The 19,712-nt window shown below is 38.7% G+C and overlaps 1 protein-coding gene across 2 annotated transcripts in view; it reads left to right on the top strand.

The window, feature by feature from the left end:
- The first annotated feature begins 2,277 nt into the window (after positions 1–2,277).
- The window catches only part of SOX30 (SRY-box transcription factor 30), a 32,390-nt gene continuing 14,955 nt past the window's right edge, over positions 2,278–19,712 (top strand). Inside the window, exons 1-4 of one of the 2 annotated variants that reach the window (XM_061188376.1) lie at positions 2,278–3,286; positions 5,277–5,516; positions 6,732–6,911; positions 13,388–13,880. In XM_061188376.1, the coding sequence (XP_061044359.1) occupies positions 2,284–3,286; positions 5,277–5,516; positions 6,732–6,911; positions 13,388–13,880 (1,916 nt within the window). In that variant the 5' untranslated portion in view covers positions 2,278–2,283. The remainder of the gene's footprint in view (positions 3,287–5,276; positions 5,517–6,731; positions 6,912–13,387; positions 13,881–19,712) is intronic. The other variant, XM_061188377.1, reaches the window with a different exon arrangement.

Raw genomic sequence — 19,712 nt, 5'->3', positions numbered from 1 at the left:
AACACTAACATGATTTATTCCTCTGCCTCTTTCACTAGCCTTTGTTTTGTCAGTGGTTCTCAAAGTGTGGTTCAGGGACTGACTCTTTCAGAGTGTCTGCTAGGTTAACACTACTTTCATAATAATTCTAAGACAATATTTGCCTTTTTTACTTCATACTCTCATGAGTGTACAGTGAAGCTTTCTAGAGCCTATATGGCATGAATTACAACAAACTGAATGCAGAAGCAGCCGTGAGAATCCAACTTTTTTTTTTTTAACTAAGTCAGACAGTAGATTCACAATTCCACTCTTCTCATTTGGTGGAAAACATAGTTTTATCATGATAATGTGTTATGTTAATATGTAATGGGTTTATTATAGATACTTAAAATGAATTGATAACTATTCATTAATGAATGAATTAAAATGAATTGATAAGTATGACTAGTCCTCAGTTTTTATTTATAATATGGCAAATACTGATAGATAAAACCACATAAATAAAAGCTCTTTGGAATCTTCAATCATTTTTGTGGATATAAAGGGTTCCTGAGATAAAAATTTGAGAACTACTGCCCTTGGCTACCTGCCAGTTGTAAGAACTCCTATTTGCCACATTTGACAACAGGGCATTAGAAAGAGAGTTGGGTCAGGTCTTCTTTGAGAGCTAACTTGTTCTGGTGGCAAAAAATTATCTGCTTCAAGATAAATCTATAGCTTTTAATCAGGACATCACTTAGAAATGTAACAAATGTTAATACAAGATTTCTTCTTTCTCTTGGTGATATTTAATGGAAATAAACACAATAGAGTACTAGTAAAAGGAGAGGCATAAGCACGCGAAGGACTTGAAGCAATGCCTAGCATAAAAGTAAGCCCTTAATATAGGTAGTGATTATTACTATTTTATTATTAGACTACGACAGTCTTTATTCATTCAACAGGTATTTATTGAATGTCTACTATACGCCAGGCTCTATGGTTGGCATTGGAGATTTACAAAACAGTCGGCCCTCAAGGCGTATATAGTAAAGTGGAGGAGACAGCAGAATAATACCATAAAGAAATATGTAATTACGAATTGTGGTAAGAACTTTAAAAGAGGTGATAGAGGTACGAGTCCATAAAGGAGATTTGACCTGATTTTCAGAGTCAGAGAACACGTCTTTGAGGAAGTACTAGTTGAGCTGCAATTCAGAATAGGAGCAGGAGGTGTTAAGGAGACACAAGGGAGAAATACAAGTGAGGGCATATTCAAACATCTTTGAAGTAGGAGAAAGAATGATGAGAGGCAGTGTAGCTAAAGCTGGGGCTAGAGTGGTAAGTAGGAGAACTACAGCCCAAGCCATTTGGGGCCTTACGGACCTTGCCAAGACTGTTAAACCTTTACTGCGTGGCCTGAGAAGATTTTTTTTGGAGAGAGGGTGTGGGAGGACTAGATTTGTATTTTTCAAAGATTCTTGGCAGCTGGAGCGTAGTGGGACAAAAGCGAAAAGCAGGGAGACTATTTAAAGACCTATAGCAGTATCCAGCTGAAAGATGATGTAAGAGCAGAACAGAATAATGGCGGGAGAAACCGAAAGAGGTGGATGAATTTGGGATGTATTTTGCAAGCACGGCCCACAGGAGTGGTGATAAATGAAAAGTTTAACTAGCACAATAATGGCCAGTCTAACACTCTTCCCATCAAGATCAGCTAAGGGGGTTATTGAGAAGTTGCAAAATTGCCTTCTTTTCCTTGGCACAAATCCAAAGACCCCGGTGAGGGTCAGGGCACACGGGGTATTCTGGAATTGCAAACCGCGCGTACAAGGCAGGGATCTCCAGCTCTTGTGAAGAACTCACATGGCTTTATCGCCTGGAGGTCAGTGGCGTGGAACCGCTGTTTCCTGGGCAACGCCATTGTCGGGCGCTCCGGGTGGGGGAGGGGTAACTAAGGACAACGGCCGGAAGAGAACTCCGGAAGAGAGGGAGAGTCACAGGGGGAAAATGGGCAGCACGTGCCGCGGCCCCGGCCGTAGCGGGTGATTCGAGGGCTCGGCACGAGGGGTGCGTGGAGGGCGGGAGGAACCAGAGAACGTGCCTGTGATTGGCGGGCCGGGGGGGCGTACCAAGACGCTTGTGGTTGGGCGAGGCCAAGACCAAGGGCTGCTTTTTGAACCGCGTAGGGTTCTGGGTAGCAAAGGCCTTGGAAGGGTCTTAACTGAAAGGGGGAGGGGAGAAGGTCGCCAACAAACGGCTGAGCTCACAATCCGGGCTGGGACCCGGCCGGGGCGTCCCCCTCCCCCTCCCCCTCCCCCCATGGAGAGAGCCAGGCCGGAGCCGCCGCCTCAGCCGCGCCAACTGACGCGGGCGACCCCGCGGCGCCCGCTGCGCCCCGCTCCGCCCCCGCTGCCTGTCGAGGGCGCCTCCTTTCGGGCAGCGGCCGCGGAGCCCTCTGCGTCGCCACCCGCCCCGTGCGCGGCCGCCATTGCGACCGTAGCCTCGTCGTGCGGGGAGGCTACGGCGTCGGGCGTACAGCCCGCGGCACGGCGGGTGCTGCAGGTGAACCCGGAGCAGGTGTTACTGCTGCCGCCTGGGCCACCACTGCCTCAGGCACGGGAGGAAGGCGCAGCCGCCTCTCCCGCGCAGGCGCGGCTGCTGCAGCTGAGGCCGGAGCTACTACTGCTGCCGCCGCCCTCATCCGAGGGCGCCCCCTGCAGGCCTCAGTTGCACCCGGTGCAGCCCTGGCCGCTGCATGTTAAGGCAGAGAAGCAGGAGCTGGACCCCAGCTTGGATCCGTCAGTGGGACCTCGGAGGGCCGTCAAGGCGGGCCCTAAGGCCTCCAGGGCGGCGAAGACGGGAGGCCCCGGGCCGGCCCTCGACAGCCCCCGAGCGGACGAGAAGGGCAAGTTGGAGGAGGAGGAGGTCATGAGCTACACGGCGAAAGGCGAGGAAGGCAAAAGCCTGGCGGCCATCAGAGAAGGAGTCATCAAAACGGAGGAGCCTGAGAGACTCCGCGAGGACTCCAGGCTCGGCACAGAGCCTGCGTCCAGTGGCCTGGTCCATGGCAGCAAGGATGTCATCCTGACCCAGCCGTCCAGTGCCTTTGGGCCGCACCAGCAAGACCTCAGGATCCCTTTGACTCTTCACACCGTGCCCCCTGGGGCCCGGATCCAGTTTCAGGGACCTCCACCTTCAGAGCTGATACGATTGACCAAGGTCCCCTTGACACCAGTGCCTATTAAAATGCAGTCCTTACTGGAGCCTTCTGTAAAAATTGAAACCAAAGATGTCCCGCTCACCGTACTTCCCTCAGATGCAGGTATTAGACGGCAGGGGAATCAACCTGGTTTTCAAACTTCGTCTGTTGCCCCGTAGCTGACATGTCAGCTGTTGAGAAGCATAAACTAGAAAAATAAAAAAATGGGTTCAGGGCAAAGTCTGCAAAGGTATCACTTCTGACTTGTACATATACCAGTAAAATACGCTAACACGTTCAAGATTCCCAAACATTAAAAATAATTATTTTTTTTAAGGCCCAGTGAAGGATGAGATTTAGATGTGACTAATGTTTATACACAAAAATAGAAATATTCTTGCTAGATAACACAAAGCCCTCAGTTTATATGCTACAGATAATCAACATTTTAAAATATTGTATTATAGTAGCTCAGTATTTTTACATGTATCAAGAAACAGAAAAAAAAACAGTGTTTAATGAAAAAATAAACAGGAAAGTTTATACTGGATTTAGAGGTGATTTATCTTCTTTAAAAATGAAGAGTAAACATTTTCTAGGAGAAAACGGTACATAATTAATTGTAATGGTATTCTAAAAGCTAAGGACTTATAGAAATACAGAAAATGAAAACACTGTAGAATAAGTTGTTTTCAAAGAAATGACCACTGTTACAGTAGTAACAATTACAAGTAGATATTTTATTTCTATCTGTTATTTCCAAATATATAGCTAGAAAAATTTATTTTAAGATTTAATTCAGACAATACTATGGCAGTAAATGTCAATGGAAAGTCATATTAATCTTCAGTTCATATCTTCATTGACTTTTATCTTTATTGTTTTCTTATTTTCTTTACTAATTCTTCCTCCCCACCCCACCCTCGTGCTTTTTTTTTTTTCCTAAAATTTTTTTGGAGTATAGTTGCTTTACAATGTTGTGTTAGTTTCTGCTGTACAACAAAGTGAATCAGCTATACGTGTACATATATCCCCTCTTTTTTGGATTTCCTTCCTATTTAGGTCACCACAGAGCATTGAGTAGAGTTCCCTGTGCTATACAGTAGGTTCTCATTAGTTATCTGTTTTACACATAGTAGTGTGTATATGTCAATCCCAATCTCCCAGTTCATCCCACCCTCCCCTTCCCCCCGTGGTACCCATATGTTTGTTCTCTCTACATCTGTGTCTCTATTTCTGCTTTGCAAATAAGTTCATCCGTACCCCATCCTCTTGCTTTTTATCGTCAGTAATTTTTAAACTTTGTTTTCGTTTTCTAAAGGAGAGAAAGGGGAACCTTTATAATACTTATTTCGTCCTTTGTGCATTTTAAAATTTTATATATCAAGTAACCCTAAAATAAAGAGAAACAATATATGAAGTTTATAGGCAGTGGTTTTTGATGAATTATGTAAGAGATGTGAATTTAAGCAACTTCCTTTATTGTAATTTCAGCTGTCTCTGTGACTTTAAAAAAGTCACCTTTCTTATTTTCCTCTTATTTTTTCTCCTGGGACGTGGAACTAGTGTTAGTGACCCACCTTGGCAGGTGCTTCACCTTCATAACGAAATATAAATAATACAGTATATTAATAATATAAGTGTTTTTGCTTGAATGGGCACTCCAGTGGCATGTAAATGAGTTCCTTTAAACATTTAGGGTACACCCACCTAGTGCTAGGATTATAGTCATTAATAAATCATAATTCCTGTCCCCCAGTAATAGAACATTTTAATGGGAAATAAATTAAATGTTAATTATTGTTAGAGGTATTAATATAGCTCAAAGAAGTAGTAAGCCAGCAGTTTACTGTGTCTTCAACATTATTACTTCCACAATATCTTCAACAATATTATTCTTTTTGAGGAAGAGAAGAGTCTTTCTAAGCCACAGTTTAGAATGCTGAGTTCAGGGGTTATGAGGAATTCTGGAATGCTGGCAGTTCCTTGGCTATATTGAAGTGTATATTTTCTCCAGATATTTAAAAAGTAAATATAGGTGGAAGTGCACTTCACTTTAAAATTGTGTGTGTGTGTGGCACATTAATTTAGTCTCTTAATTTTTGTCATGTAGGAATACCAGATACTCCCTTCAGTAAGGACAGAAATGGTCATGTGAAGCGACCCATGAATGCATTTATGGTTTGGGCAAGGATCCACCGGCCAGCACTAGCCAAAGCTAACCCAGCAGCCAACAATGCAGAAATCAGTGTCCAGCTCGGGTTAGAGTGGAACAAACTTAGTGAAGAACAAAAGAAACCCTATTATGATGAAGCACAAAAGATTAAAGAAAAGCACAGAGAGGAATTTCCTGGTAATCAAATGAAATGAACAAAGCCTCTTTCTAATTTCTTTAAATTTATTTAGGTAAAGAATAGGTTAGGTTGAGACTGAAAGACAAGAATGTAATTTTTTTCTAATCTGGTATGTACAATAGAGAAAATACTGGCTAATATTACAGTAATGATTTAATTGATACTGGGCATAAGTTTCCTTAAACAGAACAAAGTAGAGGGATATCTGGTCTCATATTTGACAACTAATGCAAACCTGGGGACAAACAGTTTTACTGTCGTTTTGATTAAATATATAAATATAAACGTAATGAAGGTAAAGCTCCAGAGTTCTAGGCTATAATTTTTCAAATATGCTAGAAAATGAAGTTCAAATTAGAGCAACAGAGAAAATATGCAGGGCACGCTGCAGGCATTAACACCATGCTCCATTTTAATATTATATGGTTATCAGAATATAGTGCTGCCTTCTGATTGATAAATTTATCCTCATCATGATGTAGTTTGAAATAAATTCTGATTCTCTCCCCAGCAGTGAGGACATTGATATTAAGCTTGGTAAAAGCACAATGTATGGCCAACATATTGTGCATGGTGGGAAAAGAATAACTATTTTTCTAAAGTAGTAGCAGAAAGGTTCTAGGGGGGAATCATCAGAGCAGCAGTTACAGGGAACCAGTGATTCTCTTGGTTATACAGTGGCTACAACTGCCCTAACTCCACTTTTCTGAGTTTGGAAGGAAATTGGGTGGTTTGTGGACTTGGAGACTGCCAAGTCTAAGAGAGTGACTCTTCCTGAAGAAGGCATAAAAATAGTGGCTGGTCATTAGTAACCACTTCATCGTAAGATATAGATAATTGTGTCTTATAGAAAGTGAGGAAACAGGAGGAGACAAATAGTATCTTACTGGGACATTTTTTTATGGGTAGAGGAAAAGCTTTGGGATTCAAACTCAGTGCCTTTAATGTTGATTTTACTATAAATTCATTATGTGTCTTTGGATAAAAGACATTTGCCCTTTCTCTTTGAATTATGGGTTACAACATTGGCCACTAGTTAGGAGCCATATGGATATATATGCTAAAATGCACAGAAATAGTATCATAGAGCTGGAAAAGATACTTTAGACAATTAAGACTTAGAAGTGTTTTGGACTTTTAATGTGAAAAGAACTATTTAAAGGCTAAATAGGATCTATATGTTCAAATTAAAAATAGTTTATCTTCTTCTCTAGGTTGGGTTTATCAGCCTCGTCCAGGGAAGCGAAAACGCTTCCCTCTAAGCGTTTCCAATGTACTTTCTGGTACCACACAGAATATCATCTCTACAAATCCAACAACAATTTATCCTTGTTGCTCACCTACCTACTCTGTGGTAATTCCCAGCCTACAGAACACCATCACTCATTCAGTTGGTGAGTTGGTTTTATTGTAGATTACAAATTTTTTAATGGCTGTGTGATAATTTTACCTCTTAACTTGAAATTTTGTTTCTGTTAGCTTAAGAGTTTAGAACAACAATGTTAAGAAAAAAATCAAAAATAGAGTGAAAACATTAAATCAGAGAAAGAAAGATTTCAGTAGACATCAAAGCCCTTGGTTTGCTAGAGTAGCAAATATTCTATGTCAGACCTTTTAAGCAAATCAGGATGAGTCCATAGATTATGCAGATAATGCAGGAAATGACTGAGGTAATTCAATAGGAAATAGGAATGTGTTTTTACTATTAGCATAAAAGAATGCCTTGCTGATGGGGTATGAGGCATCCTGTCCTGGAATATAGTAATGGTGACTGATCTCTTAAGACCATTTTTTTTGCTGCCCTAGAAAAGCAATGGAAGTAATCTATCTTCTACCAGATATTTCGTTCATTACATTGTCTTTCCCTAAATTTCTCCTCTATTATCAGTTCTTCACAACATTCCTGTCTTTTGCTTTTAAGAACCCAAAATTGAGAATCTAGTATCTTAAGAACTTGTTATAGGTCTATCCATCATTAGTTTGTTCTTCCAGAGCCTATTTTAGTCATCTCTTAGGCAGAGCTTTGTACGTTCACTACTTGCTATCACTTGTCCTGAAACTACTGTTCTTTCCAGTTTCTACCTACTTATATCTATGTGCTGAGAGGTTTAGATATCTTGAAAATTAACTTATTAGGATCTTAGGCATTTTCAGTTTTTTTCCTGTGTATCATTATAGCAATGGATACCAACAAAGCCACATTCAGGGTATCTAGGCTCAAGGCAAAGAAAGCTGATCCTATCACCCTGTTCTCTCCCAAAACAGTCAGGCACTTTCACCCTTTGCTATTTGGTAGTATCTCTTTTAATCCTGTATTTCAATCTAGGCTTGATTGTGCTTTTTTTTAACTTACCTTGTTTTATCTGTTATTTATGATTTGCACTTTTATCATCTGTTTCTTCTCTTTACCCCTTTTTCTAAGACCCCTCTTCCATGTCATTCTATCCACAGTTAAATGCTGTATGTTTTCTCTCCCCAGAAATATATTTATCAGTGTTCTTACCTGAGGCAGCTGACAGTTTTATACAATATATTATGCAATTCTGAGCAAAGATTTGGGGAGATAGAAAGTGGTAGAGCTCTTGCATCCATGATGTTTTATTTAAGTATGACAAGCAGAATTATAGGAAGCATTTCAGAGCCATATACAAAGTAATCAAATCTAAGGATAATGATCTTTTGTTTGCTTTTTTCTTTTTAAATTTCTCTTATTTCTAGTAATATGTAGTATCAGTAAAGATTTAATTCTTGGATCTCAAAAGATTGAAAAAATCATTATCTTTTAAGTATAAAATTTGGGAATTATTTTCCCAGATATATAAAGTTATGTGTGTAATAATTATGATATATATATATATATATATATATATATATATATAAAATAGTTATATAATAGTTATGATGAGATTTATTGGCTACTCTGCTGCCCAATCATACAACTTTTGAAATACGTTCTTTTAGTTTGTACTCATCAGCTTGGCATTATATTACTTGGAGGAGTTGTTATCAGTTGCAAATTTGGAAATTTCACTATATATTTTATATTCTAAATCATTTATAAAACTGTTAAATAAGAACAAATTATAGCACAAATCCCTAAGAGAATCTACTTTTAATCGCTTATTATCTACAGATACAAATTTTTACACCATCCCTTTTTTGTTTCTTTCAACTAATTTTATGTTATATGCTAAACATAAAGTCATGGTAATTGTGTTTTTCAAACTTGTTTTGTTTATTCCCATGGAAGAAAGATATCAAGTTAGTGAGGTATAATTTATCTCTTATCAGAAAAAATTTGCTCTCTTTTTTCCTAGCAACCTTTATATACTAATACATTGTATAGATTTCATCAGCTTTTCAAGTGTAGAAAATAGACTCACCAAACTATAGTTCTCAAGTTCACTACTTCCAATAACAAGTTCACTACTTCCAATAACTTGGAGTTATGTTGACTTTCCAAAAATGCTCTGGCATAGCATTTTTGGCAGAGAGACCATTTGTGTTTACTTCATCTAATATTTTCTCAGTTCTAACTTTGAGTTTCTCTAAAGTTCTTCAGTGAATGCCACCTAAGATCTTGTGATATTCATTTTGTCAATTTGGATTAGAACATTCTGTGAACTTGCCCCTGCTATGAAAATGAATTAGGGTTCAGATATCTTCTTAAGGTCTTCTTTTGTAGGAAGGGAGTTTTGGGTCTCTCTGTTCTTTCGGTTGCCTTTTATACCATAATGACTATTCCATTGATTCCACTGAGTCTCTTCTTTCTGTAAAAGTATTTTAAAAAGTCACTTAGTATTGACTTTAAGATCCCTCAGATGTGACTCCTTCAATTTTCCTTTGGACCTCTTAATTTTTACTTGCATCTGACTTATACACTTTGGCTTCTCTTTTACACATTTGGACAAGCTCTTCATTTTAAAAAGATATCTTTCCCTTTTATGGGTTCTCTTTGATTTGGTCAGTTAGCCATAACAACTTTCTGATATTTGAGACACATTTTTTCCTTCTGGGTTTTTAACATTGTCATATAAAATAACCTTCATTTTTCTATGAACTTTTTATTTTAGTTATCCCTATCAGCCTTTTTTTCCTAGCCAGTATCTGTAGTTCAAAAAATCTAATAATTTTGTCTCTCACGTTTAATCCCACATCTCAAGCTTGTCTCCTGTTTCTAGTTTCTGAAAGTACTTACAGCCTGATAGTCCAGAATACTTTTTAGATACTTTCTTTTATCATATGTCTTTGATGCCAGTTATGCCAGCATTTTCATTTTATATTAAGTGATCAAATTTATTTATTTTAAAGGATTCTGGAAGTTTGGTAGAAGCTATATTTATTTTAGCCTGGCTTTTAAATGTCAGTTTTATATATTTAGGAATTTTCTGGTGAGATTATTTCATTTTCTACACTTTATTTCTCAAACCTGAAATGGGTTTTCCTTATTACATCTAAACTCAGTTGACATCTTTCACTCTTCTGAATTCATACATTTTCTCTAAATTTTTACTTTAAAAATGTTAACTACTATTAATTTTTTGGTAGTAAACGTGATGTGATTTTGGCTTACCCATCTATTCTTATTTAACAGAAATAGAACAAAAAAAAACCCTCCAACATTCTGATACTGTCTTGTCCCTGACTTAAGATCAGTTCTAGCAAAGTTTTATATCCATAAGAAACAAAGATATGGCTTGAAAATTCCTTGAAAAGTGATGTAGCTCATTATTGTAGGTTTTCTTATGAGGCAAGGAAGGTGGAATCTTATGGTTCAAACTATAGTAAGTCTTCTTAGGTTCCTCATTACCATTTCTGTCCCCAAAGTCCCATCTTTCTTAGCAGTTGTCTAACTGTTCTTCCCAAGTCTCCATTTCCCATCTCTGTCTCTATGTCTCTGCCTCTTACTCTATTTCTCTCTGTCCTCTCCTCCTCTCTCTGCCTCTGTTTCTCTCTTCTCAGCCATATGCTCGTCCACCTGTTCTTCTTTCTACCTCTATACAACTTTTTCTTGTAGAGAAATTTGGTCTGTCCTCAGTTTATGCCATTCTCTACTCCTTCCTGTTCATCCCAGTCACACAACAAAAGCCTGGTTGCGTCCTTCATCCATTCAACACAGGCAGTAGAGTCTTCCTCTTTAGGAGTGGGTGGGAGAGATTTGCCAGAATTGTTGAAAGTTATTAATAACTTTAAATTTTTTCTTTTGTTCTTATCATATTGTACTATAGATCTAAAATTCTGCTCTGTACCTCATGTAACAGTTAGATAATGCTAGCTGCTTCAACACTCACCTAAACATAACAGTTTAAACAGAATCATGGTTTATTTTTTTACCCATGTAAAGTCCAAAATAAGTATTTCTGGCTTTCTTCCAAGGAATTCATGGACACAGTTTTCTTCTACCCTATGGCTCTTCCATCTTTGATATGTAGCATCCAAGTGTGCATGACCTGCAGAAGGGAAAAGAGCATGGAGGATCATGCATTAGAGTTTTTTATGGGCCAGTTTCAGAAATGGTGCATATCACTTCTTCTTACATTCCATTGGTTAGCCTGAGCCACAGGACCACTCCTAACTGCACGGGAGGCTGAGAAATGTAACCTAGCTGTATGCTAGAAGGAGAGAAACCAGATGACTGGCAGGTCTTTTCCATACTTTATCTACAGTGTGATACATTAGATCTCTGCCCTTTCCACAAGTCTTCCCTATTCACTGACAGTTTATCAGTGATGACTAGGTGTTGCAGACTTTAACCTCTTGTTTAGCAACATGAATTTTGACATTTAGGACATCTTCATTATACTACCATATAATTCTCTATGCATCTGATTTATCTGATTTTTTACCTCAGGCCAAAATGGTGCTTGACACATGTTAGTTGCTTAGTGAATATTTGTTTAGTTAAATGAATGCATGATTTTATCACCTCATGCCTCACTGGTACCCCTTATTTTATAAAAATATCTTCGGTAGAAAAGAACATTTGTATCAGCTAAAAGATGAGTCCCTTCCTTCTTCAATAACTGAAATAATATCATTGTTCTCTACGGCTCCTATAATTTGTGTTTCCTTTGCCTAAAATGACCATACTTCTTTTCTGAGGACTAAGAGCCTCTTGTACTGTACAGGGAAAAGAAATCTGCGTCAGAGGTAGATTTTAGGAGCAGATGTCTTGAGTGCAGTGATAATTCAGTGAATAAAACTGCGAGATTTTACAGGTCAGCCTGGCTTCATAGTTGCATAGAGAAGGAGATTTTCCTTATACCAGATGAATGGTAGAGATTCTGTCAGCTATAGGCTTATTTGTTTGTTTTTTCTTTCATCTAGTCATACCTTTCTTAACTATTATTAACCAGGTTCTGTGCCAGGTAATGGGGATACAAACATGAATTAAACTGTGCCTGCTCTTGAGCTCCCAGTTTTGTGATTGTGGTAAGGGTGGCAGACCTGCAAATTTACACTATTTTATGATATGTGATAGATTTATAGGTTCTGAGGGAACCTGAAGAGGGAAATTATGTTTGATTAATCAGGAAAGGCCTAAGGCCTATGTCTCACAGATTGGAGGGCTAGTCCATGTAACCCCATTAACTGAGAATCAGTATAGCTTCATCTACACCCTGCTCCTGTGTTGCCTCTACTTCACTGGGTCAGAGGCCAGCTTGAAACAGATATACCCCTTAATTCCCTACCTCCAGGTTTAAGGGGGAGGAGGGGTAGTTATTTGACTTATCTGGAGAGAAGGAAGGAGAGGAAGGTGTTACCTGGCCAAGGCTGAGAGAAGATTCACAATCCTTTTGGCCTCTGACAGAAACATTTCTAACCACAGGGTCTGTTCTTGGACTGCATCTTCTATATTAACAGAGACCTAACTGCATTGAAATAAACTAGATCATGAATCTATTGCTTTGGCTTCTCTCTGTATTTCTGTGAAAGAGTTAAGTTAAATTTAGGCTAAGTGTGTCATTTGGATAACTCAGCAACTCGGTCAGCAGTCCTCTCTTCTTCAGGATCAAAAAGATCAAATACATGATTATTTCACTTGCCTCTAAAATTTCTCCTATATCCATCATGCCCTGCTGCGATAATATTCCCTTCTTATCTGTCACAAATTGCTGACCTATGGCAAGTCTTAGTCTCACTTGGGAATTTCCTTATGTATTCACATTGAATGCAATAAAGCAAAATGATTTTACTGTTTCTTTAGTTTTTTCCAATTAAAAAATTAAATGTCATTTATAATTTAGTTTAATATAGAGAAGTATACAAAATAAAAGAAAAATGACCCATACCACTATGATGAAACCTCTATTAATATGTAAAATAAAATTGATATATTTAGAAAATAGAAAATTCAAATAGTACCAATAGATATAAAATGAAAGTCTGGCATCCCACGGCCCTGTCCCCTCTTCCAGATGACCACCTTTTAAAAGTAACCACTATCAGTAGTTTCATATTATTTCTTTTAGAAACATTTATATATATGTACCAGCATTTGTGTGTATTTGTCTTTCACTCAATCACTCAATCATTTTATTCATTTATTTATTCATCCAAAAAATATTTTTTAAGGGCCTGTTCTGTGCCAGGCAGAATTTTAAGCCCTGGGGATATAGTAGTGAACAAAACAGAAAAGGTCTCTCCTCTTATGGCACTTAGAATCTAGGTGGGAAAGAGAGACAAGAATGTAAAATAAATGAACCAGGTGGCTTCAATTTGTTCAAGATGCTAAAATAGAGTGGTGATGTTCTTAGGTAAGGTGGTTAGTGAAGGCTTCTGGTTGTACAGTTTATTAAGTTCTGCTGAAAAAAGAAAAATATGGAGTGACTCAGTTCACGCCTGACCTATGCTATTTTTATTTCTGAAGGTGAAGCTCTACCTGCCATCCAGCTGCCCCCACCTGCAGTCCAGTGCCCAAGCCCCATCACACTTTTCCAGCCGAGCATCTCCAGTACTGCCCAGGTGGCTGTCCAGGCTCCAAGTTTGCCCCTCTGTCCACCACTCCCACCCCAGTGCTTTGCTGGGCCCTCCCAAATGGACACTCATCAGCTGCATTCTGGAGCCAGTTGTTCTGTGAAGAGACCTACTCCTGTCTCTCTGGAGAGCACCAGCAGGATTCCAACTAGTGCAAGTACTGCCCACGCCAGATTTGCAGCTTCTACCATCCAACCTCCCAAGGGGTATCCCAGCCTCTCCACTTGTCCCAGAAGTGCTCCAATCCCTCAATCTCCTCCTATTCCACACTCACATGTCTGCCAGCCCCCTCCCCTTGGCCATGCAGCCACATTGTTTGGGACCCCGCCGCGATTCTCTTTTCATCACCCTTACTTCCTACCTGGACCTCACTACTTCCCATCAAGGTAAATGAACAATTTATTTCCTTTCACCTAAAACTACTTATAGCTAATGAATTTTTACCTCTGAAGGCCTCTCTTATTTACTGAAAAAGGAACTTCCTCATTACTGCTTGGGATCTATATAATTTAGATTAGTGGCTAAATAGGGGCCAAGCAGTTAACATAAATACATGGAGGGGCCAGATGAGGACTGGGGAAGCCAAGGAGAGTGCATGCCCCATCTTATGAGGCAGCTGCTACTCAGTTCCAGCCTACTGTTGCCGCATGAGAATACAGGCTCCAGTGTTGTCAGATCTGATTTTCCTCTTGAAAAAATAATCAGTTATACGTGACCTTAAGATCATTTAGTCAAACCCCCTTATTGTATAGAGGTGTGGTTCTGAAACTTTCATATATATATATAAACCACATGTGATCTTGTTAAAATGAAGACTCTGAGTCAGCAGGTCTGGGGTACAGTAGTTTCCTATACTGAGTTATAGTAAGCCTAATATTCTGCATGTCTAGCAAGCTCCCAAGTGATGTCAATTCTGCTGATTGTGGACCACACTTTGAGTAGCAGGGATATATGTCTGAAGTTATATAGCGTCTCAGTGCCCTTTTTAACAAAGCAAAACGTTTCTTGTGTAAATTACCAGTAAAGGAATTTATTTTCACAGGGAAGTATCTAGGGAAAACAAATTTGTAACTTTTCATTTTGGAGTGATAGAATTTAACTTCTTTGCAAGCATTCTAATAGAGTGGCATTAACCTCTACTTTTCAGTTGCTGTTAAGTGTGTAGACAGAGATGGTTTCTGTTGAGAATGGAGTGTTACATGTTTAACACAATCTTTTATGGTTACTTACTTAGAAAGTAAAACTACTCCCCACTTGGGTACCAAGGCCTCAAAGAACTTACGAGGTATATATTATGTTGCTTCAATTCATAATGGGATTGCTTGCTTTCAAGTCCTTAGCCCAGAACTGGAAGAAAGTGGAACTAGGGGATCAGATCAGGAGAAAGGGAGATTTTACTATTTGTGGTTTGTTTTGTTTTCCCCAATAGGCTCTTCTTTAATAGCTTTCAGAAGTCTTTTAGTTCAAGAAATCAAACTTCAAGAGACTCCTAAGGCCAGGGGTTGATAATCTCTTCTCATTGCTATTGCCTAGGATCTGAGATGTTATAGGAATTTTAGAGAATTTTACAGTGTTTTTTTTAGTTATAAGAAGAGTGCTAAGGACATAGCTGGAATTTAATAAATGAGTAGGTTTGAGAAGATCAGCCTTAGTTAGAACCTCGAGGTCCACAAACTAAAACTGTGGAAATTTTATCTTTGTTACATAATTCATTTTGTAATACAGGAAAGACTTAGACAGTATTTACTGACATTAAAGGAGAAAAAGAGGCATCTAGAACAGGTTGTATACCACAATCTCACTCTAGTTGTTATTGTTTTTTCTTTTTAGCATTTTGAGAACTTGGCATTTTTATCTATAATTCTCACAACAATCCTTTGTTTTAGGCATAGTAATTCCTTTACTTTTTCAGATAAAGAAACTGATCAGCTGTTAAATGGCTTTATTAAGGTCACACAACTAGTAAATGGCAGAGCCAGTAGTCAAACTTCGATTTGCTGTCCGATTTTGAATTCCATGTTTGTTTTTTTCACTGTATCAGTAAGGCTTCTCAATATAATGGCTTCTCTTGATTGGTAGCTGTTAGTTGCTAGCAGAGAATCACATGGAAAATACATACTGTATTTTTGAATGGAAAAATCATGTAGTCAAGTAGACTTTTGGGCAGGAAATGTTTCCTTATATAATAAATAGATAAAATCATAGGAAATTTATCTTCCTTACTCGTGACAAGACTTATGGGATTTGGCTGTTAATGTACAAATCATCTGATAGTTTAAAGAACATTTTGAAAAGAAACTCTGAAAAGTATGTCCTTAGAAGACAGAAACTATACCTTTGTCTTTACTACCATTATTGCTAATTAATAATAATGCTATTAAAGGAAACAAATGAAGTACGTTGGTAGTTTTATACTGAATTTTATTTCATGTAAGAATGTCAAAGAAGTATGTCAGCTATAAACATTAAGTCGCTCCTAACTTCTACCTGTATGTGTGTGATGATAATTTTCCCAAAGATATGGATTATCTAATTTATGCTTGTTTAGATAGTATATTTCAGTAAAATCCAGCCTGGCTAAATAACAAAATTAATTGATTTCCTCTCAATTTTTCTATTGTCTTTTCACAACTAATAATAGAGTCTTCTATAAAGAATATTTCTTCCCTAATCTAATCCATTTATGTGTGGAATTATTCAACCATTTCAATACCGTTAATTGTAATGACTTTTGATATATATATTAAATATATACCAAATATACATATTTGGTATTTTGCCCTGTGTATCTAGAGTAAAAATCAAGGCGGTTAGGCAGTTTAATCAAGGAGTCACTTTATGAAACAGATGGACACTTAGAAGTGCTGATCCCTAGCTCTGAGGGCTAACATCCTCCTGCCTTCAAATATTAACCATCTTCATACTGTGCTTATTGAGATACTCTCTTTCTGTACTACATTAATTTCTTAGTTATTCTTTTCAACCCCCACCTTTTCTTCTATTCCTCCTCCTTCTTGTAGTACTTATACTTTCATGTGCACAAGAGATATCTAGGATCTTCATTCTGTTGGCCATTGAGTAAATAAATGTGTTCAAAAAGTGTATTGCAGTTAGGGATATAGAAAGGATATGAATGATAAATGGGAATTTATTAGCTTGAAATGTATAAAAAATATAATCAGACATAGCTATATGTATGTATCTACTAGGGAAGGTAAGTCCAAAGAATTCTAAATTTGTGGGATTATATAGCATCTTAACTGTAAAATTTTAGACAAACAGATCAAAAGTTAAAAGCAATTATCCTTAACACTTTGGTTTGGTTTGGTTTATAGACCTATTTAAGAATTTAATTGAAGTTTTGGACCTATTTTCTGTAATAATGCACATCTACATACATATACAATATTTTGCCTAATCCTTATGGAGGACAGAATTTATAGTCCCAAAACATGATAGATTTAGCTAATATGGAATACCTTCTGCTGTAAACATCTATAAATGTTGAATTTAAATATGAACAATTTAATACCTAGCTGAAATCACAAGAAAGGAAAATAAATCCCCCTTTGTCAAAATGACAAACGAGCTGAAAACTAGTACAGTGGTCCTGGGGGTAGTTTGCAGATTCAGATAGTCTCAGCATTTATAAAATTGGGTTTTAATGCCTACATAAGGAGAGGATATGAGGTCATGGCTCTGCTCAAGGTGAAGAGCTGAAACTAAAACCTCTTCATAAAGCTAAGACCCTAGAGGACTTCCCTGGTGGTGCAGTGGTTAAGAATCCGCCTGTCAATGCAGGGGACACGGGTTTGATCCCTGGTCCGGGAAGATCCCACATGCTGCAGAGCAACTAAACCTGTGCACCGTAACTACTGAGCCTACGTTCTAGAGCCCACGAGCCACAACTACTGAGCCCACACGCCACAACTACTGAAGCCTGTGTGCCTAGAGCCTGTGCTCCGTAACAAGAGAAGCCACCACAATGAGAAGCCCATGCACTGCAATGAAGAGTAGCCCCCACTCGCCACAACTAGAGAAAGCCCACACGCAGCAATGAAGACCCAATGCAGCCAAAATAAATAAATAAATAAATAAATAACTTAAAAAAAAAAAAAAAAAGCTAAGACCCTAGAAAGGCCTCTCAACCTTGATAAAGTAATAGAAGATTTTTATCATTGACCCAGAGAAAGCACAAAGGAAACTTGTTTTTATTCAGAGCTATATATGGAAAAAAGTCTTCTGTTAGAAATCAAAACCCTAGATTATACTGCACACTGGTTGAGAATCTGAAATCAACCTATCCACTTGATAAACTGAGAAATTAGAGATTTCCCTGGAGGTCCTGTGGTAAAGAATCCACCTTACAATGCAGGGGACATGGGTTCGATCCCTGGTTAGGGAACTAAGATCCCACATGCTGTGGGGCAACTAAGCCCACATGCCACAACTACTGAGCTCACATGCCTCAACTAGAGAGCCCATGTGCCACAAAGTACAGAGCCCACGTGCTCTGAAACCTGCGTGCCACAGCTACAGAGCCCACGTGCCCTGGAGCCTGTGCACTACAACTAGAAAAGAGAAAAAACCCACACGCCACAACTAGAGAGACGCCCGTGCGCCACAACGAAAGATCCCTCATGGCTCAACAAAGATCCCGCGTGCCACAACTAAGACCCGACGTAGCCCCCTCATAAAATAAATATTAAAAAATAATTTAAAAAAACTGAAAAATTAACACAGAAATTAGTTCTTGGATGACTTACCTGGGACAACTATTCTAGAGGAACACTTCCACCATTCAAGCCACTTGGAATTTCCAAAGGGAGAAAATTGTTATTAAAGGTGAGGTTTAGAAAATTATGGAACACGAGGAAAGTATTCATTAAGAACAAGAGTCAGTAGATGCTACAAATAGGAGAATTAACACCCCAAGAATTTGAAATAACTGAAAATCAGGGTGAGACTAAAAATCAATATTTCAAATGTTTAAAGAGGACTTCTGTACCAGCCAAGATGCAGTATAAGGAACTGAATCTACCCTTATCTGAAATGATAAAAAACAGACAAAATGTATGAAGATATGGTTTTCAAGACACTGTTTACCAGGCAATGAATATGAAGATCCCTGAGAGACAGAAAATAAATGAGGTAAGCCTTGCAATCTAACCAGCTTACTGACCTGGAAACCGTGGCACAGGGAGGAGAAACACAAGCAGATCCTTGCTGACTCCCTGAGTTGAGGAGATGGAGCTGAGAGACCAGTGAAACCAAGTCAGTAGAATTCTTAGGATAGAGTACTGGAGAGAAGAAAGCTGCACAGTGCAAGAACTCTGGATCTCTGCATAGGTTCCATCTTGAGTATTCAGCTGAATACTGATCAGTGTATGCTTGTGAGGAAAATTACCCAAGGCTAGTGGAAAAACTACCTGAAAAAGCAGAGACAACAGTTCCCAGCAATCACACCAAGCTGGAAATAGTTCCTGTTCTCACCAAACAGATTGGAAAACCTTGATGGGGTATTAAATACTTAGAGAGTCTTGTTTCAGCTAGGCCTAGACTAATAATTTTTTAATCAATTTTTATCTAAAAAATTTTATCTAAAAATTCTTAAGATCTGAAATGATCAAACTGTTTTCAAGTAATTAACTGCATCCAAAACAAAGCTCAAGGATATTAATAGAAATAGTATGATTAAAAAGATAAGTGAGAGGGAGTTTCATTTCTGGGGTAGCAGCATGAGGAGCTCTGTGAAGCTGCTCCCAAGCAAACAAGCATAACTGGTGAAAACTATTTTTAAAAACTAACCACTTGGGCTTCCCTGGTGGCGCAGTGGTTAAGAATCCGCCTGCCAATGCAGGGGACACAGGTTCGTGCCCCGGTCCGGGAAGATCCCACATGCCGCAGAGCGGCTAGGCCCGTGAGCCACAACTACTGAGCCTGCGCGTCTGGAGCCTGTGCTCCGCAACGGGAGAGGCCGCACAGTGAGATGCCCGCGCACCACAATGAAGAGCAGCCCCCGCTGGCGGCAACTGGAGAAAACCCTCGCACAGAAATGAAGACCCAACACAGCCAAAAATAAATAAATATATAAAAACTAACCACTTAAATTCTCTGGGCAGTGTCCTAAGGGCATACAGCAAATGAAGAAACATTTATTCAAGAAAACATCCTAAAACTTGGTGAGAACAGCAAGAGTCTGTGACACTTGAGCCATG

This window comes from Eubalaena glacialis, chromosome 4 (genome assembly GCF_028564815.1).
Source record: "Eubalaena glacialis isolate mEubGla1 chromosome 4, mEubGla1.1.hap2.+ XY, whole genome shotgun sequence".
NCBI classification, from domain to species: domain Eukaryota; kingdom Metazoa; phylum Chordata; class Mammalia; order Artiodactyla; family Balaenidae; genus Eubalaena; species Eubalaena glacialis.
The sequence above is the reverse complement of the archived record's forward strand: the minus strand, read 5'-3'. Positions and strand labels throughout refer to the sequence as shown.